Source organism: Bos javanicus, chromosome 25, assembly GCF_032452875.1.
Source record: "Bos javanicus breed banteng chromosome 25, ARS-OSU_banteng_1.0, whole genome shotgun sequence".
NCBI lineage: Eukaryota > Metazoa > Chordata > Mammalia > Artiodactyla > Bovidae > Bos > Bos javanicus.
This window is the reverse complement of record NC_083892.1, coordinates 18,395,602-18,421,188: the sequence shown is the minus strand read 5'-3', so window position 1 is coordinate 18,421,188 and position 25,587 is coordinate 18,395,602. Positions and strand designations below refer to the sequence as shown.

General features: G+C 38.7%; 1 protein-coding gene across 1 annotated transcript; it reads right to left on the bottom strand.

The window, feature by feature from the left end:
• Positions 1–1,868: 1,868 nt before the first annotated feature.
• On the bottom strand, positions 1,869–24,869 carry ACSM4 (acyl-CoA synthetase medium chain family member 4). The gene is made up of 13 exons (XM_061401362.1): positions 24,151–24,869; positions 22,001–22,211; positions 18,667–18,874; positions 13,144–13,287; positions 12,251–12,407; positions 9,873–9,952; positions 8,208–8,331; positions 7,247–7,327; positions 7,008–7,109; positions 6,405–6,532; positions 6,213–6,312; positions 3,223–3,342; positions 1,869–2,027 (listed from the first exon to the last, which is right to left on the bottom strand). Exons 1-13 carry the CDS (start codon positions 24,349–24,351, stop codon positions 1,941–1,943), a joined length of 1,743 nt encoding a protein of 580 aa, XP_061257346.1. The 5' UTR covers positions 24,352–24,869; the 3' UTR covers positions 1,869–1,940.
• Between the last annotated feature and the right edge of the window lie 718 nt (positions 24,870–25,587).

Here is a 25,587-nt window from a genome sequence, read left to right as displayed (position 1 = left end):
AAAACTGAAAAAAGAAGAGAGATAACAAAGAGGATTGCAAAATAAAATAATTGAGAATACTGAGGGGTTGTGAAATTAGCTTTTGGAGTTGGATTTATTTTTTAACAAGTTTGGCAGTATAAATGTTAAGTCTTACACCAATGGCTGTAGTTGTTTATTGGCTAGTGAACATGGAAATAATTTTTATCCTTCTAATGATTCTGGTTAATTCTTCAAACCAGAAGAATTTGGGATGGGGCAAAGAGAATAGCTTCCCAGGTGGCTCAGTGGCAAAGAATCCACCTGCCAATGCAGGAGGCACAGTAGACGCCAGGTTCAATCCCTGGGTCAGGAATATCCCCTGGAGAAGAAAATGGCGAATCATGCTAGTATTCTTGCCTGGAGAATTCCATGGACTGGGGAGCCTGGTGGGCTATGGTCCATGGGATTGCAAAGAGTCAGGTGAATGAACAGGCCAACCCCTGCTATGTGAATAGAAAGGACCTTGCTAATGCAGATGAGGCTGGCGCTTCCTTATATATCTTTAGAATGTTAACTCTTAATAAGTTGAAGTTATCTTGAAAGGATGATAAAAGCATTCTAAGTATCATTGGGGGAATGTGAATAATAGGATTTTGGTGCCTTCAGACTTTCCAAGACAAAGATACTTTTATTTTGATAGTACAAGACTTGGGGAATAAAATTGGCTGTAGGCATACAATTGTATGGAACTAGGTTCGTTTTATTTTGTGAAAGCTGCTACTCTACATAAAGACTTTGATGTAGTAGTTTGTTGTAATCCCCTTCTACATTTGTATTTGGTAAGGCCTAAGTGTGACAAAAGCTCTTCTGCAAATACGAGGTAGTACCGTGTTCTGTTGGAATCTGAGTTCGTTCATTGAGAGATTTATTTTCAAGTTTACCAATTGTTTATTTCCACTAACATTTGAGCATATTATTTTATATATGATGGGATTCCAGGGTGGGAATGGAGTGCTTTTTCTCTTTTAATTTTTATTTAAAAAAATTAGTTAAACTCCAGTGTTGTGGTTTAGTAAACTTGTTTTGCTTTATGGAGGAAAGTGTTAAATTTGATATTTTAAAACATATTTCTCTATGATTAAATACGATTTCTGAATGTTGTTTTTACTTGTATTTTGCTTTTGATATGGCCAGATATTCAGCTTTTTTTTTTGATAGTTCCTAATGTTTTCAGAAAAATAAAATTAGTTCCCTAAATACTAGTGTTCTCTGTCTCTACTTTTTCTTTCTGCCTCTTAGTAAAGCTCTTGCTCTATAATTGTAATTATAAAGTAGTTTAATCATAAAAGATGTTTTTATGTCATATTATGTATTAAAAGTTGTGTGTTGTCCAAAAAGTAAAGATACAAATATTAGTTTCTAAAACTAAAAACTTTTAAGCATTTTATGTCTAATTCAAGTGTTAGATATTTTACAGTGAGTTTGCTTCAAAATGAAGTATATAGTATAGTACTTAATTAAGTTCATTTATTGACTTTTGAATTCTTTAGAGTCCTTACTTTAAGAGTAGTATTTTAATTCACCTTAAAGAATTAGTAGCACATGAAGATTTTAAGTAGAAGAAATTGCGTCTTGAGCATTTCTCTTAGAATAGTTCTAATCTTTATTTTGAAAAGATCAGGCACAAGGTAAATTCATTGTCCATTATGTTTTTCTAATTAATCATCTGACTCCTATTTTAAACACTACAAGCCATTTATCGTTGCCTTTGTTGTTTGGTCATCATCATTTTCTTCCCAAATATTTTTAGATTTTTACTTACTTATTTTTTGGCGAAGTGCAAAACAAAAACTCGGTAGAGTTTTTCAACCAGGAAAGATCGTAAGCATTTTAAGATAGTAGTCGCTCAATTATTGGGAAAAAGGGGCTAAAAGAAAGCAGCCCTGTTAACTGCTTAATGCCAGTGTGCTCTTGTCAGGCTATGTTCGACCCCATTCATGGTCTCTTAAAACGTTGCGTTTGATTTTCCCAGTGATTGTCTTTGGGAGTTCTTTAACAAATTCCACCTAGTTAACAGAAAAACATAGTATGAGACACTTGATCAAGTTTACTGTCCCCACTAGTAAAGCATGTGACTTTAAGTGTCTGATCAAGTGTCTGTTGACTTTCAGTGTCTGTTGTGTGAAGCTAATTGAATGTCTTGGTCACCAGAAACTGTTCTGTTTATATATAAAGATGACAGTGGAGCTCCATCATGCTGGTTTTTAATGCTGGTTTGCTTTACAGAAGAACAGTCCCTTTATTCTATTGCTTTCCTCTAATTCAAACCAGACCTAGGTCTCTACTTCCCCAGGGAGATGGTCTAGACCTAGGTCTAGAGACCTAGGTCTCTACTTCCCACAGCTAAATGCAAAGAGAAACATCAAGTCAATTCTCGTTTTTTTTTTTTTTTGACCTTTTAAGAACTGGGTCCTGGAAGTTCTGGGGAGATTTTTTAAAGATAATTTTGAGTATATACAATTTCCTACTTAGGCCTTGACTTGACAGTAAAATACTTTCTGATCTCCCTCAAGATATGACTACTGTATTTTAAAATGTCCTCAAACATTTATGAAAAGAAACTAGGCACTGATTAAGTGAACTGAATGGAAATTAGGTTGCTTAGGTTGAAATTAACTACCTTTTAGCTGAAATGATGCCAACTGAAACTGAATTCTTAGGTAGAGGATCAGTCAATATCAACTAATAGGATTCTAGGACTAGAAGGAAATTGTAGTGCCATCTGTGTGTCTTTATATAGAATTGTCCTTAAATCCCTCCTTTGGAGAAGGTTTCAGGAAAAATTCCACAGTTTCTTTGGATGGTATTTTCTTCCTGTCCCTTGAATTTGATCCCTTAATACTTAAAGTCACATGCTTTGAATTTAGAAAGGTATAATGGCCCAAAAGTACTATGATAGATAAGTCGTGCTGTCTTTGAAAACGATTGGCCACTATTTTTTTTTCCTTATATGAAATGGGACTGATTAGTCTGATAAGGATCTTTAGTAGTTACTTAGTATTGTAGAGATGACCAAAGATTCTAATTCTTCAAACATCTGTAGTATCTTAATATAAAGTATTTTAAAGCAAAATTCTTAAAGTTGAAACAGGTGTCCTCTACTTGTATAATGAGTTACTATAAAATCAAAAGCTAATATATGTACTTACTAGTTTAGATATTTATTTGTTAACACATTTAACTTTTGGGCACAATACTTGCCTTTCTTGGATACTTGTAAGGTGCAGTTGATTTTTTTACATGATCCTGAAGTTCAAGAGTTAATTTCTCTGGGTTGGATGATTTAAAGGGTGCAGATAAAACAACAAAAGCTTTCACTACCTGTAGGGGGAAAAAAATCAATTTATATCAATATATTTATTTTTCAGACACATGAAAGAGTTTGGAATCAATGGCAAACACCAATACTTAATTGTTTGTTAATAGTAGATTGAGTAATGCATGCATATGCTGGAGATCACCTATGAACAAAGCTTGAATACAACTATACAGTGAGGTTTTGAGATCTAATTCCAGATAAATGGTTTGAGAGAGTGAGGAATGCAGTGGTTCAATAAAGCTAAAGGCTTCATTTTATTTTCATGTCACACTAGTATTTAACATTTCAACCAGACTAATCCTGTTTATTAAATAGGCAGTCCTTGATTGACAGGTAGCCACTTATTCCATCATACTTAAGAAGTAGTAGAGGATTATTGGAGGTTTAGAGAATATGTGTTTCGAGAGGATTTTTGAGGAGGCCTGATGGAGAAAGTGTGTATGTTGAGAAATGGACTCAGAAAGGACTGATCTACTATAAAAAGTCTTTCTTGCCTGATATTTTTTGCTTCTCTTTGTAATACTGTTTAAAACCCACTAACTAGATAACTACTGAGGTGAATATAAGTTATTAACAATTCATACATTGATTCTAATTCATGTTTAATTCTGATATTCAGCTGAAATGGTTGTATTGAGACAAGGAGAATTTGGTGACAGGAGAAAAGTATTTTGGACAACAGAATCCATCGATCATGGAAGTGATACTGGAGGTATGAGTATGGGATCCACAGAAGGTCATGTATAATTTGAGCCAGGAATACAGAAAGAGATGTGGGAGAATGCTGATAAGCAAAGTGTTTTTGAAATTTCAACGTAAAGTATATAGGAAACTTCCATGAGGAAAAGAAAATTCTCTCTTCCATACTATTTGACTTCCTCCTAGAACTAAGGCTGGAGCTTCCCTGGTGGCTCAGATGGTAAAGAATCTGCCTGCAATGCAGGAGACCTGGGTTTGATCTCTGAGTCAGGAAGATCCTCTGGAGAAGAAAATGGCAACCTACTCCAGTATTCTTGCCTGGAGAATTCCATGGACAGAGGAGCCTGATGGGCTACAGTCTATGGGGTCACAAAGAGTTGGACACAACTGAGCTGTGGAAAATTCTTAAAGAGATGGGTATACTAGACTACCTTACCTGCCTCTTGAGAACCTGTATGTAGGTCAACAAACAACGGTTAGAACCAGACATGGAGCAATGGACTGGTTCCAAATTGGGAAAGGAGTCTGTCAAGGCTGTATATTGTCACCCTGTTTATTTAACTTACATGCAGAGTGCATCATGGAAAATGCCAGGCTGGATGAAGCTCAAGCTGGAATCAAGATTGCCAGGAGAAATATTAATAACCCCAGATATGCAGATGACACTACTCTAATGGCAAAACGCTAAGAGGAACTAAAGAGCTTCTTGATGAAGGTGAAAGAGAAGAGTGAAAAAGCTGGCTTGAAACTCAGCATTCAAAAAACTAAGATCATGGCATCTGGTCCCATCACTTATGGCAAATAGATGGGGAAACAATGGAAACAATGAAAGACTATTTTCTTAGGCTCCAAAATCACTGTGGATGGTGACTGCAGCCATGAAATTAAAAGACACTTGCTTCTTGGAAGGAAAGCTATGACAAACCTACACAACATATTAAAAAGCAAAGACATCACTTTGCCAACAAAGGTCCATATAGTCAAAAATATGGTTTTTCCAGTAGTCATGTATGGATGTGAAAGTTGGACCATATAAAAGGTTGAGTGCTAAAAAACTGATGCTTTCAAATTGTGGAGCTGGAGAGGACTCTTGAGTGTCCCTTGGACAGCAAGGAGATCAAACCAGTCAATCCTAAAAGATATCAACACTAAATATTCATTGGAAGGACTGATGCTGAAGCTGAAGCTCCAATACTTTGGCCACCTGATGGGAAGAGCCAGCTCACTGGAAAAGACCCTGATGCTGGGAAAGATTGAAGGCAGGAGGAGAAGGGGGCGACAGAGGGTGAGATAGTTGGATGGCCTCATTGACTCAATGGATCTGATTTTGAGCAAACTCTGGGAGATAGTGAAGGACAGGGAAACCTGGTGTGCTGCAGTCCATGGGGTCCCAAAGAGTCAGACACAACTGAGCAACTGAACATCAAAAACTAAGGCTACTTTTGTCATTCCCTGAAGTCCCTTTCATTGGGTCCTAATTAGGATTGTGGTATTTGTTTGGGAACTTGGTCACAATCTCTTATTTGCACTGTTTCTGTGAGAAAGTATAGTACGCATTTCACGACAATCATACATATAGTAAAATCTGCTTTTGCTTGTGCAGTATCTGGTCTTCCCTTTTCAGTAACAGCACCCTGATTTGCCTGTGGAGGATTACTTTACCTCTCTGATGGAGTTGACACGAACTCCTATGTCCAATGACTGGCATATGATCCAGGTCGAGCCAGACAGCAAAGATCTTTGCAAAGACAGCAAAAAGCTGTCTCCTTTCCTGGGGTTGTCAAGGTGTAATTTGTTAAGTATATATGGCGTTTGTTACCGTCAGGTGGGAAGAACCTGCCCAAATAGTGCCAACATGAGGAACAGCAGAGCAAGAAATAGAGACAGACTTAGTTTTGCTAATATCACATGAACCCTTGGATGTGTGAGCCAATAGATTGTTTTTTTTTTTTAAAGAAATATAAGTCAGTTTGAGTTGAGTTTCTGTCATTTGCTACTAAAAGAATCTTAAAACATTCCCTTTGGTACACAACTCACTTGTAAAGTTGATTGCCTAATATATATTGCCATGTGTGTCTCATTACATGACTACTTTTGATTCATTCTTTAAAGTGGTTAGATGGGCAACTTGAAAATATGAGATTGCTGCTTTAATTAGTGACCTTCATACTACCTCTCCTCTGACTGGATCTGGACTGCTGACAACAGCTGATTCAACGACCGCTGGGTGCTCAATTAGTGCACTCTCCACTTCAAATGGCCCAATACGGTACCTAGAAGGGGAAAAGAAGAAGCCTTTGACATCTACACCGAAGTAGATTTCCCTGGTAAATTGTGACTTTCTAAAAGTACCAAATGTACATACCCAGAGGATATGATGACATCATCAGCTCTGCCAACAAACCAGAAATAACCATCACTGTCCATCACTCCTCTGTCTCCAGTGACGTAAAAATTCCCTCTTATGGTGGCAGCAGTTTTCTCTGGATTGTCCTATGAATCAAACATGACATTGGGGATTAGTTTGATCAGAATAGAAGGGGTATGGCACCCATGAAGTGACTAGTACATTTCATATTCTATTTCTAAAAAAAAAATTTTTAAAGGTAGTTCCTGGCAAAGAATACAAAAGAATACAAGAGTATAATAAAAAATATTATCTATGCCACCCATGGCACCACATATCTACCTCCCCCCACCCCCTAAAGCCTATCCAGGTGTCCTTCCTGAGGACAACCAAAATAGCTGGTTTCTTTCACATAGAGTTTAATCTTCACAAAATCCTTAGGAGAGAGATAATATATCTATTTTTTTCATTTTACAGCTGATGAAATAGACTTGGATTTTGTGACTTGTCCAAGGTTACATAGCAAAACATGTGGGATATGAAATTTGGACCCAAGTCTATATGACTCCCTATTATACCACCTTTTCTATTAAAGTCTATTAAAGTTCTACATTCTTGTACCACATATTCAGAGAAGAAACAGAAGGGTCGTGTAGATGTTAGCCTGAGGGCAATTTCCCCTTCTTTTCCAGGTGGTAGGATATTGCCATTTTCATCAATAATCTAGAATGAAAGAAACAGTTTAGGTACCTAAAACTTTCTTTACACAAAATGAAAATGGGTTATTAATAGTTCTGTAATGAATAGCAGAAATCTGAAATAGTCTCTCTTCTTTGTTGAACCAGTTGGGTATTACCCACCTGCACATCGTAGGGTAGTACTCCTTTCCCCATTGAGCCTGGTTTAATTTCTTGTCCTTTCTGATTGGCACAAATTATTCCCTATTAAGAGAATATATTTTATGTCACTATGTAAAAATTCACTTTTCTGTAGCTATTAATATATCATGACAATGAAATCCAAGACCCAGTTTTGACTGATTTTTCAAGTATTCAAGCTCATCTTCCAAAATATATTATTTGAGACTGCTGCTGCTGCTGCTAAGTTGCTTCAGTCATGTCCGACTCTGTGTGACCCCATAGACGGCAGCCCACCAGGCTCCCCCATCCCTGGGATTCTCCAGGCAAGAACACTGGAGTGGGTTGCCATTTCCTTCTCCAATGCATGAAAGTGAAAAGTGAAAGTGAAGTCACTCGGTCATGTCTGACTCTTCGAGACCCCATGGACTGCAGCCTACCAGGCTCCTCCGTCCATGGGATTCTCCAGGCGAGAGTACTAGTAGTTCTCAAACTTGAGTATGTATCAGTTAAAACACATTGCTGGGGCCCCATCCCAGTTTCTCATTCATAGGTCAGGGAGAGGCCAGGGTATTTGAATTTGTATTTCTACCAAATTCATAGGTGCTACTGATACTGCTGGTTTGGGGACTACACTTTGAAAATCACTCCTTTTGGCTGAGTACCATTAAGTGCACCTTAAGTTCTATTAAGCCCACTGGGACTCTCTGGGGTCCTTCCCAGTGCATTGGAAAGATGAGCTATTCAATTTTGAACCTCTTCAATCTCTAACACCTCTGAGACTTAGCCTGTGTGAGGAGGCAGGAAAGCCAAGAATAATCATAATTCCCCTTCAGTCAAACCTAGTCGGGCAATTTAGAAGTTTTAGGAAATACCATCACAATTTAGAGCATGATGGGAACACTTCAGGGGCTCAGTTGACAGTCCTGGGGTTGAAAGGCTAAACTTTGTCCATTAAACATACCACTTCTGTCTGTCCGTAGCCCTCATACAGCTCCAATCCAGTTTGCACTTTCCACTGTTCCAGCACCTCTGGATTGAGTGGCTCCCCTCCTGTCAAGCAATGCCTCAGCTTCTTGAATTTATATCTGGAGAGAGAGTTTCACTGGGGTCTTTGGGGAGCAAAATATGAGTGGCTTTCATTGGCAGATAACTAGGACATTGGAAACAAGCAAAGAGTGAGGAAGGGCAAGTCTTAGGAAAGTTCATTCAGAGAATATTTGTTGAGCAACTGCTCTTGTCAGATGTTGTTCTAGGCACATGGGGTATGTTATGATTAAAACAGTTTCTTGGTGGAGTTTACATTTAACAGGTCATTCAAGAGAGGAAAATGTTGGAGAAAATGCTAATAATGATATTAAGAACTTATTAAGAGCCAAGAAATATGGCAGCTAGTATTAATAGAACATTTATGATGTTACAAACTCTGTTTTACAGATGAAGACATTGAGGTTGAAAAAAGTTAAAGAACTTGCCCAAGCCCTCCGAAAGATAAAGAGCAGAGTTGAATAATCTGTACTCTACACTTATCACTTGTCAAGTATCTCATTCACCAAACATACTGCTGTTGTTGAATTCTTACCACAACCTGTGAGGTGGCTCTTAAATATCTCTTATGGATGGAGTTAAGGGAGCCTTAGCAAGGTCCTCTTGAGTGATTGAGATCCACTATTAGGAGCAGAGTCCACCTATTTGACTTTGTAGCATGAGCTTTTAACCAGTGGCTTACTACTCAATTGCCCAGCCAGGTTCAGGTGAGAAAGCTTGGAACAGCTCAATTCTAACATAGTGAGGTCCATAATGGGAGGGAGGGTTTGGTAGAAAATGAATTGGGCCTATTCAGAATAGAAGTCCTTGAATTCATCTTAAAATTTGAGCAAGATGTTCACATTCTGAGGGCCACAAGGAGTTGATTAGGAAAAGGGAAGATTCATGTCTCCTTTATTGTTTCTCATAGCTATCTCCCTCCTAGACATCCACACCTTGGGGGAAGACTTTTTTCTGTTTGTTTTGTCTTTGAAGGATCCAGGTTTAGGGGAGAAGCAGGTGACTGTAATGACTTAAATTGTTTCTTCCTTTCTCTCTCTCCTTATGTATTAAATTCATGTTAGTTAAATAAATATACTTTGCAACTTCACCTAATGTTCAGGTGATTTGGCTAAGTTGAATATAAGCTTTAAGTCATAAGACTTTATTAACTTCAGGGCAGTATAAATATAGATGTGTGTGTGTGTGTGTGTGTGTTTAGAGCAGGGGTGATAAAAGCACTGGGATTACAGAACTCTTGTTGTCTCTGGAAGTGTTCTGTTGTTCCAATGATTCTTAAACTGGGGATGTTGGGGGCCAGGGGTGGGAGGTTGCCCTCTAGGAGACTCTTGGTAATGTCTGGAGACATTTTTGATCATCACCACTGATGGAGAGGGAAGTCCTACTGATGTAGATTAATAGTAGGTAGAGGCCAGGTAGAATGCTACAAAGCAAAGGACAGCACTCCATGACACAGAAATATTTGGTTCAAAATGTCAGCAATGGTGAGACTGAGAAACTATCTTGTACTGAAAAGGGGAGATCTGTGTGGCTGGATTATAACTTTTGTTTGTGGTTCAAATGGAGATTTCTGCCCAAATACCTCTTAAGGTCTTTTTGCACAAGCATCCGGTAGACGGTGGGAGCACTGCAGAGGGTCGTGATGGGATAAGTGGTAAGCGTCTGGATGATGGAGAAAGACGAAATATCAGCAGTGGTTAATTAAAGGCAATGACTGGAGCTGATGTCTACAACCTCCTCTTTTCTTTCATTGACATGTGATCATCTCATGGAAAAATACCAATAACCTCAGATACACAGATGATACCACTCTAACAGCAGAAAGCAAAAGGAACTAAAAAGCCTCTTGATGAGAGTGAAGGAGGAGAGTGAAAAAGCTGGCTTTAAAACATTAAAAAAACTAAGATCATGGCATCTGGTCCCATCACTTCATGGCAAATAGATGGGGAAACAATGAAAACGGTGAAACACTTTATTTTCTTGGGCTCCAAAATCACTGTGGATGGTGAAATTAAAAGACACTTGCTTCTTGGAAGGAATGCTATGACAAACCAAGACAATGTATTAAAAAAGCAAAGACATCACTTTGCCGACAAAGGTCCATATAGTCAAAAATATGGTTTTTCCAGTAGTCATGGATGAATGTGAGAGTTGGACCATATAAAAGGCTGAGCGCTAAAAAACTGATGCTTTCAAATTGTGGTGCAACCATGAAATTAAAAGACACTTGCTTCTTGGAAGGAAAGCTATGACAAACCTAGACAACATATTAAAAAAGCAAAGACATCACTTTGCTGACAAAGGTCCATTTAGTCAAATCTATGGTTTTTCCAGTAGTCACGTACAGATCTGAGATTTGGACCATATAAAAGGCTGAGCGCTGAAAAACTTTTGCCTTCAAATGTGGACTCTTGAGAGTCCCTTGGACAGCAAACAGATCAAACCAGTCAAACCTAAAGTAAATCAACCTTGAATTTTCACTGGAAGGACTGATGCTAAAGCTGAAGTGCCAATACTTTGGCCATCTGATGTGAAGAGAAAACTCATTGGAAAAGACCTCAATGCTAAAGATGGAAGGCAAAAGGAGAAAATGGTGTCACAGGATGAGATGGTTAGAGAGCATCACTGACTCAACGGACATGAGTTTGAGCAAACTCTGGGAGATAGTAGAGGACAGAGAAGCCTGCCATGCTTCTGTCAGTGTGGCAGCAAAGATTCAGACACAATTTAGCAACTGAATTAAAACAATTTTAATATTTGTATTTAGTATTACATGAAACAGATATATCAATATTATATTAATATATAATTTGTCAATGACATATAAGATATTTAGATCTTACACATTTAATATTTTATAAAAGAATATTTTATTTTAATATTTATTCTCATTTTGTCTCATTGAATATACTAAATAAGAATACTAATAATGTTATATGTAATTATATGTGATGGTATATTAACATATTATTAAATATTTCTATTTAAATATTATAACATATTTAATACTTTATGAAAGAATATTTCATAAATAATAAAATATTCTTATTTTATAAATGTTGGTTTTAAAACTGTAAAATTAACTTATCTACTTCAAGTAACTTTACAAATCTGATGTAGAGACCCAAGTTCTTATGTTACTCTAAATTTCTGTGAAAACTCATAAACCATCTCGTCAAACCAGTTGGCAAAATAACAGGGTGAGCATAGCTTTTAGTCACACACAGGTGTGGTGCTTTTAATAATAAGTATTTTGTTAAACTTGATTGATCATTCATGGAGTTGAAAAATAATTGGCCTTGAATCACATTTTTCTAAAGGCTAAAGAAACTGGAGCCATCTGATATCTCATTCTAGCTGTTGCTGGCTGAGAAGGATGGATGTTCCTGGTTTCAAGAAGAATATTGGGTTCTGAGAATTAGCAAAGTGAGAAGCACAGGGCGAAGGGAGAATGAAAGGCGCTACTCTGGGAGAAAGGTGACACCACCTTCATCTCCTCTACACAGGAGTTCAGATTTATCAACTATTGTCTTTGTTTCACTGAAACAGAAACCAAAGATTTATTTAGACTTGAGACTTAATCTGTTATTTAGAACCAGACTCTCAGGCAGTCGGACACAACTGAGCGACTGAACTGAACTGAACTGAACTGAGACTTAATCTGTTATTTAGAACCAGACTCTCAGGTGGCCACTGATTTAGTGATACTAGCAAATTCTGAAGAATTTGAAGCACAAGAGGGGTTTTATGCTTAAGAGCATTGTGGGTGTTCCTTCTTCACTCTGTTAAATACATTTTAAAGCCAAGTCTCTGGAGACTTTACTTCTTAAAAAAGAAATGGTTTTCATAAGCCCAAGAAGTCCTGCATTCTGAGGAATCATGTCTCTATGGTTTTGGGAAAGACGAGAGAAACCTATATGTAATTTAGAAAACTATATGTAATTTGAAGTAGTGACTTACATCCAGGAAAGTGTTGGTGTCAAACTGGGCCATCCGATGCACAAAGACACAGGCTCCTTGAAGCCAGGAGGAAAACACACTGCCAATGGCAGCCTTGATCCAGCCAGTGTCAGACATGTTCCATATGATATCTGTGGACTTCAGGTCTAGCCAATACCTAAGTGATATGGGGAAGCAACAATACAGACCAAGCTGAAATAAAACAAAGAAACAGGAAAGTAAACAAATTTGTGTCCTTAAGGAACAGCCTTGCCTTGGAACCTCAATGGCTATGGAGAAGGGTCAAAAGAAGCCCCACGCCCGGATGAGCAGCACCACCTCTCATTCTTGATAGAGGGCTTTTCAGAATCTTAGGTAGTCTGAGAGTAGACTGGGAGTCTGGGTTTGGCATGGTTTTCTGAGTTTGTCCACTGAGGTGACAACTATTTACTGAGCAAATATTATATGATAGACATTGTTCTATAGCAGAGGGCAAGGAAGACCAGATTTCTTCCCTGTTTTAAGGGAGATAGATAGTGAATAAGTATCTAAGTAAATATCACAATTTCAAATAGTGATAAGTGCTATGAGGAAAATGAAATAGGGTAATGTGATAGTTTTAGGACATCTTGGACGGCCTTTCTGGGTGGGCAAATTTATGTGGCCAAAAGGAGAAGGAGCCAGACATGCTTTGGGGGGACTGAATCAAGGTCAGTTCCTAAGTTCTTGCTTGACCAGTTGGTTAGATGGTACAATTTCCTGAATTAAGACATTGAGAGTTCTATTTTGTAGATGTTTCATTGGAAATACCTAATAGCCACCCAAGTAGAGGTGCCAACTAGGCAATTGGATATACATATTGGCAGCTCAGGGGATAATTAAAAAAAAAAAAAAAAAACAGTTTTCCTCCTTACCTTCCACAGAGGGTATACCCAATTCCCAGGCTGCTCTGAGAGTGTTGGGCCATCTTGGGAGAGCCTGTGGTCCCACTGGTGAAATAAATCGCCATTGGTTCTTGACTTCCTGTCTCCACACAACTGTGCTCTGCAGAGGCAGTTCTGTAAAGTATGGGCCCCAAGATGATGACTGAACATGGCAGACCAGTTTAGCTCTGATATTTTTTTTTTTTGCTTTGCTACTTATGCCTTCTTGACACCAGAATGTAATCCAAAGCCTCCCTGAGAGAAATTTCTCAAGAAAACTTATAGGGACTTTGCAGGGACTGCATGGCTTGTGGGATCTTAGTTCTACATCCAAAGATGGAACCTGTACCCTTGGAAGTGAGGGCATAAAAGCTTAACCACTTAACCACTAGACCACCAGTGGTCTAGACCACTAGATTCTCCAGGCAGGAACACTGGAGTGGGTTGCCATCAATGCATGAAAGTGAAAAGTGAAAGTGAAGTCACTCAGTCATGTCCAACTCTTAGCCACCCCATGGACTGCAGCCTACCAGGCTCCTCTGTCCATAGGATTTTCCAGGCAAGAGTACTGCAGTGGGGTGCCATTGCCTTCTCCGTGTTACTGAGTTAGGAATGGGCATATGATGCAATTAGGAAGGAATACTGCCTCTCCCTACCCCATTCATCTTGCTTTTTGACCTTTGGATATTGTTGCAAGAGTACTTGATGTCTGGAATCAGCCTAGCCATGTTGGGATCACAAGAAGCATTATCATCCACACTAAGGATGCCATGATGGAAAGATGAATGAGTATAGGTCCATGCTATCTTCAAAAAAACACTGAATTAACCAAGTCTCATTCCATTCTACCTCTGTACTTATTTGTAATATAATAAACTTGTATTGTTTAAGCCATGCTTACTTGGGTCTTCTATTGCTAAAGCTAAGAGCACTTTAACTGATAGTAATATCTGTGTAATATTGTCTGCATAGACAGCCCCCAAAATTCCTTCCATCCAAGCATGCCTCACTGAGGGATGGAGCCTGTGTCCTCTCTCCTTGAATCTGGGCTGGTCTTAAGACTTGCTTTGACCAACAGGACATGACAGAAGTTGTGCAACTTCTCAGCCTGAGCCACAAAGGCTTTGTAGTTTCACTTTTCACTGGAACACAGCCACCACATAAAAATGTTCAGATTGTCCTGCTGGAGAGACAGGGCATGTGTGGGAGAAGAGAAATGTTTAACGAACACCAAAGTCTCAGACTTATGAGTGAACCCACTTGGATCCTCCAGCTCCAGTCAAGCTGATGTGGAGCAAAGATAAATTGCTTCTGCTGAGACCTACATGAATCTCTAACCCAAAGAATCTTGAGCAAATAAAATGATTGTTTTTATATCACTAACTTTTGAGTTGGTTTGTTACTCAGTATTTAATACCCAATAGAACACCTATGAATTTTTGAAACTCATATATCATCTTTTTAATATCTCAGGTTGAAGGAAACAGAGTTGAGGATACCATTTTAATCCATCCTAATTAGATTAAGATTGCCACTGAAATTTTAAAACAGTAAGGATTAATGATATAAACACACACTATATTGTCAAATATAGTTTCATGAAATATTAATGTGGTTTTCTTGGTAACTTGCCTATCCTACCCCTTGTCCCCTCTCCCCAAATAAAAATAAACCATTCAATTGTATTGACTTTTTCAGTAAAATATATGGTGAAATTGGTATGTGTTGGACTGGAGAAAGGGGAATATCATCATAGTATCTGATACAAACAAGCAAACAAAAACAAACCAAAAAAGCCCAACTCATCTTTGAATGCTTCTTAATCTAGTATGTAAAACTTTTGATATAAAGCTTTTGATTTTTAAAACAAAGAAACATTATAATCTGTGAGTGACAAGAAGATTTTCAAGCAGGGTTTCCAGCGTATGACTTCTGTCTTTCTTTGCATACCTGAGTTATATATATAATCAGTTTTTTGGAACTGATTATATGCTGATGATTCCAGATTTATATCCTTACCTCCTTGAGCCTGAGACTCAAATATCTACCACTTGCTACACATTTGTTTGTTCTTAGTCCCCTCAATCAGTGGCTCAGACAGTAAAGAATCTGCCTGCAATGTGGGAGACCTGGGTTCAATCCCTGGGTTCGATCCCTGGGTTGGGAAGATCCCCTGGAGGAGGGCATGGCAACCCACTCCAGTATTCTTGCCTGGAGAATCCCCATGGACAGAGGAGCCTGGCAGGCTACAGTCTGTGGGGGTGTCAAAGAGTCAGACACGACTGAGCAACTGAGCACACAACTTTAAACTCTTTCTCAAGCTGATAGTATCCCACCCACTAAGTCATCCGAGCTAAAAAGCAGAAGATTCCTGCCTTCATTCTTCATGTTCAATGAGTCTCCAAATCCTTCTAGTTCTTTTTTAGTGTGCCTCCTTCTCTTGGTACTACTCATCAGAGCTTGGACTTAGAATTTCGTCATTGCTTCCCTAGATAAGCCTTTCAGATGGTCTCTCGGATTCCAGTTTGGTTCTATTCAAATTTATTTTTTATGCAGTTGCCAGAGAAATCTATTTAAAACTGGAAACTGACCTTGACACTTCACTTCTTAAAACTCTTCACTGGCTTCCCTTGTCATGTGTGTATTAATTGCTCCGTCGTGTCTGACTCTTTGTGACCCCATGGACCACAGCCCACTCTTCCATCCATGGAATTCTCTGGGCAAGAATACTGGAGTGGGTTGCCATTTCCCTCTCCAGATCCCTTGTTCATAGGATCAAGTTAAAAATTTAGCATACATGTTCAATCTTTGGGCTTCCCTGGTAGTTCAGCTGGTAAAGAATCCACCTGCAATGTAGGAGACCCTGGTTCTATTCCTAGGTTGGGAAGATCCACCGGAGAATGGATAGTCTACCAACTCCAGTATTCTTGGGCTTTCCTGATGGCTCAGCTGGTAAAAAATATGCCTGCAATGTGGGAGACCTGGGTTTGATCCCTGGGTTGATAAGATCCCCTGGAGAAGGGAACAGCTACCCACTCCAGTATTCTGTCCTGGAGAATTCCATTGACTGTATAGTCCATGGGATCGCAAAGAGTCAGATCTTTATATGAGAGGCTATTATCTGGCTTCTGCTTGCTCTTCTGGCCTCCACTATGACTTCATATTTTCCTTTCTAGCCACCCCCAACTGCTTGCACAAACTTTCTTTGCACATTTTGGGATTTTATTTGCCTCCATACTTTTTTCATATAGCTCTTCTTCCTGGAACACTGTTTTAAGCCCCTTATGATCAGAATCCAGGGTCTTGAGCTGAAGGGAAGGGTCCTTTTTATTAGGACAGGAAAAGAGAAATATCAGTCAGGCCCATAATTTTAACTGTTTCCCCATTCTAGTATAATATTCTGGAAAATGTTCATGAATGTCTATCCATGGGAGACAGAAGTAGCATAAGAAACCTTAAAGTGAACTCCCAGAAGATTAACCAAATGAGATAGTACTGATTATGGCTGTGTGTGGTTTTCTGAGAGAACAGCCAGTTGTTGGCAATTTATGGCTCTCTTTTCCTTAGCTTTTAGAGAAACAATCCATGCCAGTTGTCAAGTTATGACACTCCAAAGTTGTTTGTTTGAAGTGAGGATTCCCTTTACCTTGAAAAATACTCCCCAAATGTATAAATTTCAATTTGAAATTCATGTGAGTTCAAAGTTGTCTGTCTCCTGTGGATTTTGTGATGCTTTAAAGGCTTTCTGGGGACTCAACAGAATGTGGCAGAGTTGTTTAGGACAGGAGTCTTGAAAGTGGGGGAACTTGCTGCCCAGGAGTATATGCAAGATGACTGGAATGAGAAGAAAATAGAATTTCAAATTATATGTATTTTAGAATTCATTCTTTAAAATAATTATTTTTTATATTTGTGTGGTGCACAAAAGTACATGTATATAATTTATAAATAAATAAATACATATGTATTAGGGGAGTGTGTTAAAAATATTTTACTGAGGAATATGAATATTCAATTGAATAATACTACCTTAGGGAATTACTGCACTGCTGAATGGCTTTGTTAATTTCAGACTAATAATAATTACAATTACTATAAATCTTACAGAGTGATTACTCTGTGCCAAGCATTATGCTAAAAACTTCACATGCTTCATCACATTTGATTTTTATACAACTCATTGGGGTAGAAACTATACTATTCTTATTTTATGGATAAGACACAGAGTTTTAGAGATGTTATTTGACTTATCCAGAGGTACTCAGTTTATGAAAGACACAAACAGCATCCTCTGGCATAGCTGTGGGAAAACCTTTTGGGTTTGACCAACAGGGTTTAGTTTTGATTACTGGTAAAATTTTGTTCCAGCAATGGAAACTACTTTTATTCAACAGAGTTTATATGTCTTCTTTTTATAAGCTAATCAAAAGTATTTTTTTAAAAAACATAAGCTACTTAACAGCTCTTTGAAGGATAATACATTTAATAAACATTTTACTCCATTTTTTACAGTTTAGGAAGCACTTTCTTCCTTATTAGCTTATTTTATCCTCAAAACAACACTTAAGACATGTGCATCCTTATTCTACATATAAGGAAAACTGAGGTTAAGTGTGCTGTTTTGTTCAGTCCTCAGTAAGCATGTCTTAGGGCCCAACTAAATGGTAGGAACTAGAAATGGAATGATCAGTCAAATAGACAAATAGTGCCTTTGCCTTCTTGGAGCTTACTGTTTGGAAGAGGGATGGAAGTTTTTTCTGTAAAGACCTAGATAATAAATATCTTAGGCTTTGGGGGTCATAGAGTCTCTGCTGTAGCTACCCAACTCTGCTCTTATAAGATGAGAGCCACTCTAAACAATATGTACAGAAATGGGTGTGGTCATGTTCCAACACAACTTTATAAAAGTGAGTGCCATGCCAGAATTGGCCTATGGGTCATCATTTGTCAACTGCAGAGGAGAAAAACAGATAGTAAATACAGGAACAAATGAGTGGATATGATATTTGGATAGTGATGAGTACTATGAAGAAAACAATAGGATGATGTGTAGACTAGCTTGGAACTGGTGGTCAGAGATAGTCTCACTGAGGATAAGACATTTGAGTTGAAGTTTGACAGGAAGTCATCAACTTCCTGTTGATGAGGGCTGAGGAAGAGCATTCCAGATAGAAAAAACAGCAGGGGCAAAAGCCCTGAGGTGAACCACATTTAAGGGAAAAAAATGGTGGCCAGAGTCAAGGCTGTGAGTTGTGGGAGACGTGCTCCAGGACTTAGGCAAGTACTAAGTCAGGTAGGACACTCATCTCAGGCCCTGGCAAAAAGGAGGGAAATGGGAGCAGAGCTACAGCCCTTTCTCTGTCCTTAAAACGTTTTTATTAGGTGATTTTTTCCTGAGAAGGAGCCTGGATCAACCCACAGCATGCAGGAGTCCTTGGAGGCTAGGAGACTCTGAGATGCAGTTGTGACTGGTGTTATTGCTGGCACTGCAACTAATGTGGGGAAAATACTCACTGAAATAACTCTGGGAAGCTGAGCCACCCATTCTGGCTGTGTGGAGACACCAGGAGTTTGGTCTTCAAGTCTGGACACTCGGACACAATGGACTCCACTGCTGGGATCACCTCCTCACTGGCCACGATGCACTTGGCCTTAGATGCACGCAGCCGATAGAGGATGTCTTTTGCTGTCAGCTGGGTTGTTCCTGGCATGAAGACAAGCCCTGGGAAAGAGACAGGCCTCTGAATAGACTGCAGACTGTGGAAATTTGGGCTTTGTGCCTGCATGGCAAAGAGCTGCAAAATCTAACCTTCAGCTACCCTTGTCTTGGTCTCCAGGAACATCCCGCAGGACCCTGATCTCTGAGAGATCCTTAGAACACTGGCTTCAGAGTCCGACAGTCCCTGGATCTAATCCCATTCTTGCAACATACTTGCTTTGTGACCTTGAACTTATTCCTTCATCTCTCTGTGTCCTCCTTTCCTTCTTTGTAAAATGGGGAAACTAATAATAAGTCTGGCACATAGTAAGCATTATGCTGTTGTTGTTTAGTTGCTAAGACATGTCTGCCTCTTTTTGCCACCCCATGGACTGCAGCCTGCCAGGCTCCTCTGTCTGCAGGATTTCCCAGGTAAGAATACTGGAGTGGGTTGCTATTTCCTTCTCCAGGGGATCTTCCAGATTCACGGATGGAACCCACATCTCCTGCATTGGCAGATGATTCTTTACCATGAGCCATCATAATGGTGGGCTATTATTATGTACCATTTTAGTCATTGTCATATAACACTTAAACAGTACTTTACATTTTACAGCACTTTACAGGTTTACATTTTCATGAATATCAACTCATCCAATCATCTGAACCTATGGTTTCCAAATGAGTTTGGCAAGATAAGCCACTAGGGATAAGAGAAGAAATTAGAATTTAAAAAATTTATTGCAGATATGGAATTCTGTTTATGACTTTATCTCATTTTTGTATATATTTTTATACATACTGTATTTGCAAAGTAGAACAACTTAAATAACTATATCCAGATGGGAGTATATGTTTCCCAAGAATTTTTATTGATAGATTGTATAGCCAAAACAAACTTGGAGGCCACTGTTTTAAGCAACCATGTAAATCAATGCAGTTGTTGCCATTTGATGGAATATGAGCCAAGCAAGTGGCAGAGTCAGCCTTCAAACCTGGGTTTTCTCAGTGGTCTGTGTTCATTGACATATGCCTACATTACTTTGGCAATGCTTCATTTATTCCACTGTTTCACATCATTCTAAACATTGGCCTGTGATGGGCCTGATTTTAAAGTACTAGTTCCTTATGAGAAGAACATATATGGGAGAATTAGATGAAAAACAGAGGGAAAGTGGTTTGCACTTTCTAAAGCAGATCAATGGCAAGAAAGTGGAATGTATGTAAAGCATTACAAAGAGCCACCGCCATTTATTGAGTATGTAATATATGCCTGGTATCTCACTTAAAATTAATCCCAGCAGACAGACGACAACTAGCCCAGGGTCTGTAAAGTAAGTGGCAGAACCAAGATTCAAAGATATACTTCCCAGACTCCAAGACCTGTGTCATATACCAGACTCCTTATTTCTTGGTGAGTTCCCTGAAGTAGGCTAAATAGGAAGATATGGAGTTGAATTCCTAGGAAGGAAACTTCAATTACTGAATATATCTTAAAAGCGCTTACATGTCATCCCCTGTTGAGAAGATGAATAAATATTTGATGTGATAAGTTAATCAAGAAAATATCTCATAATTCACTCAATATAAAAATATAAGATTTTGCAAACCATTTGTTCTTAGTGGCTCAGAAATTATTAGTACTCTTGGGGGATTTGTGATGTGGATGTATTCAATGGATAGCTTGGGGGTCAGGAGTAAGTTCTCTTCTAGTGAATTTCAGATTTTTACGCTTTACAGCAAAAGCAAAGTATTTAGCTATGTGGTGCATAGTACTAGTATCTCTGTTTACTGAGGTTTAATTATTCTGAACTTGAAAACATAATCCCTCAGGCGCTTGTTTAACATTTAATTAATTGTATATTTTTGACCATTCTGCTTGTGGGTTTGTTTTTAATCTCAGCATTTCACAAATGGCATACATTATGTTAAGTAATATTAGTATATTTTTATGACAAATAAAACCTTTAATCTCTTTCCAACCCACAATTGGTTTCACATTTGCAAATTCCTTTTTATAGTGAATGTAAAAAGAATTTTATATATTGCTATTTTATGTAATATTGGCAATGAGAGCATTTTTCAACACTATTATGAAATCCTTGTAATTATTCTTTTAATGACATTCCAGCAAATTGAAGCATCATAATTTCAATTAGCAATAACCACACCCTCACTAAACTTTATTCTCAGCTAGTTTTTAAGTTATTTAATAGTTCCTATATAGTTGTTTCCATTTTTTCCTATTATTAATGATATTGCAACAAGTGTTTTTGTGTTCTGTATAGTAGTATATCCTTCGGTATTCTTGTTTATTTTTGATTGACTTATAAACATTTACGTTGTGTGTGCAAACTTTTTCAGTAAAAGGCCAGATTGTAAACATTTTAGGCTTTGTGAGTCGTACCATCTCTATTTCAATCAGCAATTCTGCTGTTGTAGTGCAAAAAGAGCTATAGACAATACGTAAATGAGTGAGCATGGCTGTATTCCATTATAACTTTAAAGCTTTATTTACAAAAATAGATGGCCAACTCACTGGCCGTGGTTTCTGCTGAACTCTGTCCTAGAAAGGAAAAGAGTTCTGTAGAAATTTTACTGGGGTACATTATAAATTACTACTGTGGGAGAAAATGTGTCATTTAACACATTAATTTTCTGGGAAGAGGCAAAGGTTTTCCAGCTGGAATCTACAACCTTAGTCTTAAAAGTCATTTTGTTATAGTCCTTTTTTCTTCCTTTTGTACTGCTATGTCAGGGAGAATCCAAATGTATTCAGAGAAGGAAGTTCTGGAGCATCTGGATGAACACATCATAACCAGCACTGCAAAGAGGTATTGGTACCCACATTTGCTTTTATAGAGTTTTGTGTTTAAGCTCCAATTGCATAGCTTTCTAGCTGTGTGACTCTGGGCAAATTTAACCTTTCTGAACATCAGTTTCCTTTCTCACAAAATGGGCATCACATCAATAATACTTACCTCTTGAGGTAGTGTTTTATTATTGCATCATGACTGCTTCTAATTTCAACCCAGTTTTTCTGTTCTTTGTAAGCATAACTTCAGTCAGGACTAACAATTCAGAAAAACCTCTACTTTCAGTCTTTTTCTGTTTCTGCATGATTTAGAAATGTTAAATATTGGCACTGACCTGTTCTCATACAAGCCACGTTTATAAGCCACCATTCTGGGATTCGGGGAAGAATCACGGCCACTCGGTCTCCTCTCTCTAAACCACAGGGCTTGGTGAGCACATTGGCAGCCTTTCGGGACAAGGAGCCCAGTTCTCCAAAGCTCCATTTCACCTCATCCCCTTTGCCATTCACCCACCACAGGGCTGGGTTGGCTGGTCTCTCTCCTGTCTAGGTATGCATAGGCACATGGGAAAGAGGGGAGAAGGCGTGAATGAGTGGTCATCAAATAGATGGGACATATTTGGTATCTTTCCCTCAGCATTTGTGCTGGTGGAGCCCAGTAACAGAACCAGTTTGTCTGTGAGGGAGCCACTATTCTATCAAATACCACCTTGTTGAGACAACCCATCAGGGTGCCCGTCCTTCCCTGATCAGCATGTGGGCCTGTGAACCAAGTTGGGCCAATCACACCTTCTGTCCCTGATTGAGTTTTCTGAGAAGAACAAAAAGATAGAAAATGGTTGGAGCAAAATCCGTCTATTGGCTCTTGGTGCTTATACATCTGTCCTGCTTCCTGTCTTTGTGAAAACTCTAGCTTCCAACCCAATTTTGTGACCTCCCCCACATCCCTTTGATAAATTTCTTTCTTGTTTAAGTTAGAGTCTCTTCCAACCAAAAGCCAAAATGAATGGACCAAGACTGATTAGGAACTTATCATTTTTTACCCTCTTTTGGTAAAGAGAAAGCTATGGCTTTCATAGGTAACCGAGAACAAGATGGAGGGCCTTTGTGGAAGGAGCTTGATTGGTTTCTGGAGCAAATGTCTTATAGTGATTCTAGAAGTCTGTACTGTAAAATCTTTTTGCTTTATGTATTACTTGGGGGAGATATTACTCTCCTTTTCTTCCCCTATCTGGAATGCTCCCTTTACCTTCCCTAGTTGGAAAATACTTGGAAGCTCAGTTCTCATTTCACTTCTTTGGTCAAGTCTTTCTTAGCTCCCACTTCTTCTCCTGACTTCTCTGTGTTCCTGCAGCTTTGTATGTACGTTCCCATTTATTCCATTAAACTTTGTGATATCATAAAGGCATCCCTATCCAATGGATTAAAGCTCTATAAGATCAGAAGCTGGTTCATTTACCTTTGAACTGGTGAACTTGGATAAGTAGCTTAACTTCTGTGAGGTTAAGTTCCTTATCTGCAGCCCCCTTATCTGCAGGGTGGTGATGGGGATTTGATGAAATAATACAGATCTGTATTTCTCAATCGTTAGTCATTTGAGTATCACTATTTTTCCAGATCTGTCTACACTTGTGCTATTGTTCTTTGTATTCTTCTTTACACTGTTGACTCATTTTCACTTGAATACTTTACTTAAGAAGGAAAATATGTTTAATTATTAATACCACCATAATGGGAAAATCAGTACAACTTGCTAAAAATGGGTTACTGAAAAATAAATATGTATACTGAAAACAAAATACATCCCTACATTTTATCTACAGATTTTCATCTTCTATCTGTGCTCTCTGTTCAAAAGTGAGTGTATCAAATATAAGCGAGCTGCTAAAGACAATAGATTTGAAGGAAGATTGTCCATTCTATTTACTAGGAAGAATTAACTCCACATATTCAGTACCTTCTACATGTAGCATATATTCTGAAGCACGGGCCCTCGCAGTGCACTTTGGTAAGCATTGATAAGTAAAGTGTTCAGCTTAGTGCCTGGCTGGGGGTGGGGGTCAGTATGCAGGGACCTTGACCTGGGGATACACTAAACACTTCATAAAACATATTGCTTTTTCCTTTTCAACCTCTGCTTCTGCACCAATGACTATTCATAATACCAAAGCTCAAGTTACTGTTATTTTGTGACCAGACCAAACAGAAGAATTGGAGAAAAAAGAGCTGCTATGTTCGACTTGGGGAAAATGAGGGGAAAGAGGCATAATTCTTTGAGTAACCATGATGAGGGGGGCTGAGGATGAAGACAGCCATATGTAGTTGAGGGGCAAAGTTCTTCCCTGGAGAGAGAGAGGGCAATTGGAAAACAAAGGAAACCAAGAGGTATGAAAAAATGGAATTAAAAACGGCCACAGAACAAGGAAATGGAAGGCTGAGAGACAGGTAGACACCAAGCATTTACAGGAGGCCCGTCATCTTGTACCTTCTCTTTTTGGGACCACTGATCCAGCACATCCCCAGCAAAGTTAAAGTTCTTAGGCAATGATCTCTCACAGCGATTTATGGCTTCCAAGTCCGCGAGAGTCAGAGGCGCTCCCAGCTGGTGACTTTTGTGAAAGCACCGGCCAATTGGCTTTGTGAGCCAGATGAATCTGAATGTCTGGTAGCGGGAAAAAATCTTCATGGTTCCAAAGGGCTTTGTTAGCTTGTGCGGATGTGGAAATACTGCAGTCTGTGGGGAAAGATTGGTGAGGAGTGTTAGTCTCTTCCCATGCTCTGTGGTGAGACTGGGAAGCGGACCTGTAGCTGTGTACCCTCAGGAGTTTGGAAAACACCTGAAAACACCCCATCCTTCTTTAGAGCTGAGGATTTCGCCCTCATCAGCCCTCTACTACTAGACTCTTGCTCTTCATTCTCTTTGTGACCAGGTTAATCTTAAAAATAACAGCAACAACAACAGCCCACAACTATAGAGTTGTCAAGCTCCTATCTTCTGTTCCTACCTTCTTCCCAAACACATGATAGACAAACAGAATATTTGCTGCCTGGATTGACATTCACAACCTCCTTCTCTCTGCCTCATACTCTGTTCTAACTCTATTTGCTAAGTCCTCTCTCGAATTTCCTCTTCCAGTAAAGCAGCCCACTCACTTTTCATAAATGTCTGTTCCCACCACTTAGATTTGACCTGTCATTCCCCTGGTTTCTGGGCCAAGCTTCCTGCCTTCATTATAGCTCTTTAGACACCTTGGTGTAAGTTCTGGATCAGCCATTTTCTGGCTGTAGGGCTTTAGGAAAATTATCTTTCTTACACCTCAATTTCCTCATGTGTGAAATGGGGAAAAATACAGCACCTCTGTCCTAGGGTTATTATGAGAATTTAATAAGATAATGTAAAAAAAAAATGCCCAGCATGTAAAAAGTGTCTTCAAAGTGTTAACTAATGCTATTGTTAAGATCATTTTCATTAGCATAGTTCCATGAAACAGTCTTACAACATGAATCAGGAAACTTGTGATTTACTCTCAACTCTTTCAAGACTAGCTTTATGACATTGGTAAAGTAACCTTCTTCCCTTTCTGTACTGCCATCTGTATTCTAACATTTTTTTCCCTAATTCTCTGATTTATTTCCTTTGAATTTCCATAACATGCATCTATACTATTCATGCAACAGTTGTCTACCTTGTGTCATTAACTCTTGTTTTTAACATATGTGCCTTGTCTCCTAACCTATCTTGATGTGAGTAGAGGTTATGCTTTGCACCCTTAGCACTTAACATGTCTCATACAGCTATCTTCAGTAATAGAGATTGGAGTGCCAACCACCTTACCTGCCTCCCGAGAAACCTGTATGTAGGTCAAGAAGCAACAATCAGAAACGGACATGGAACAATAGATTGGTTCAAAATTGGGAAAGG

Coding starts and splice junctions, on each gene's coding strand:
- ACSM4 (XM_061401362.1), bottom strand. CDS start 24,351: ATGAAGATTTTTTCCCGCTACCAGACATTCAGATTCATCTGGCTCACA. Junction 7,110..7,246: donor TACTACCCTACGATGTGCAG/GTGGGTAATACC, acceptor CTTTCATTCTAG/ATTATTGATGAAAATGGCAA. Junction 2,028..3,222: donor CTTACAAGTATCCAAGAAAG/GCAAGTATTGTG, acceptor TCTGTTAACTAG/GTGGAATTTGTTAAAGAACT.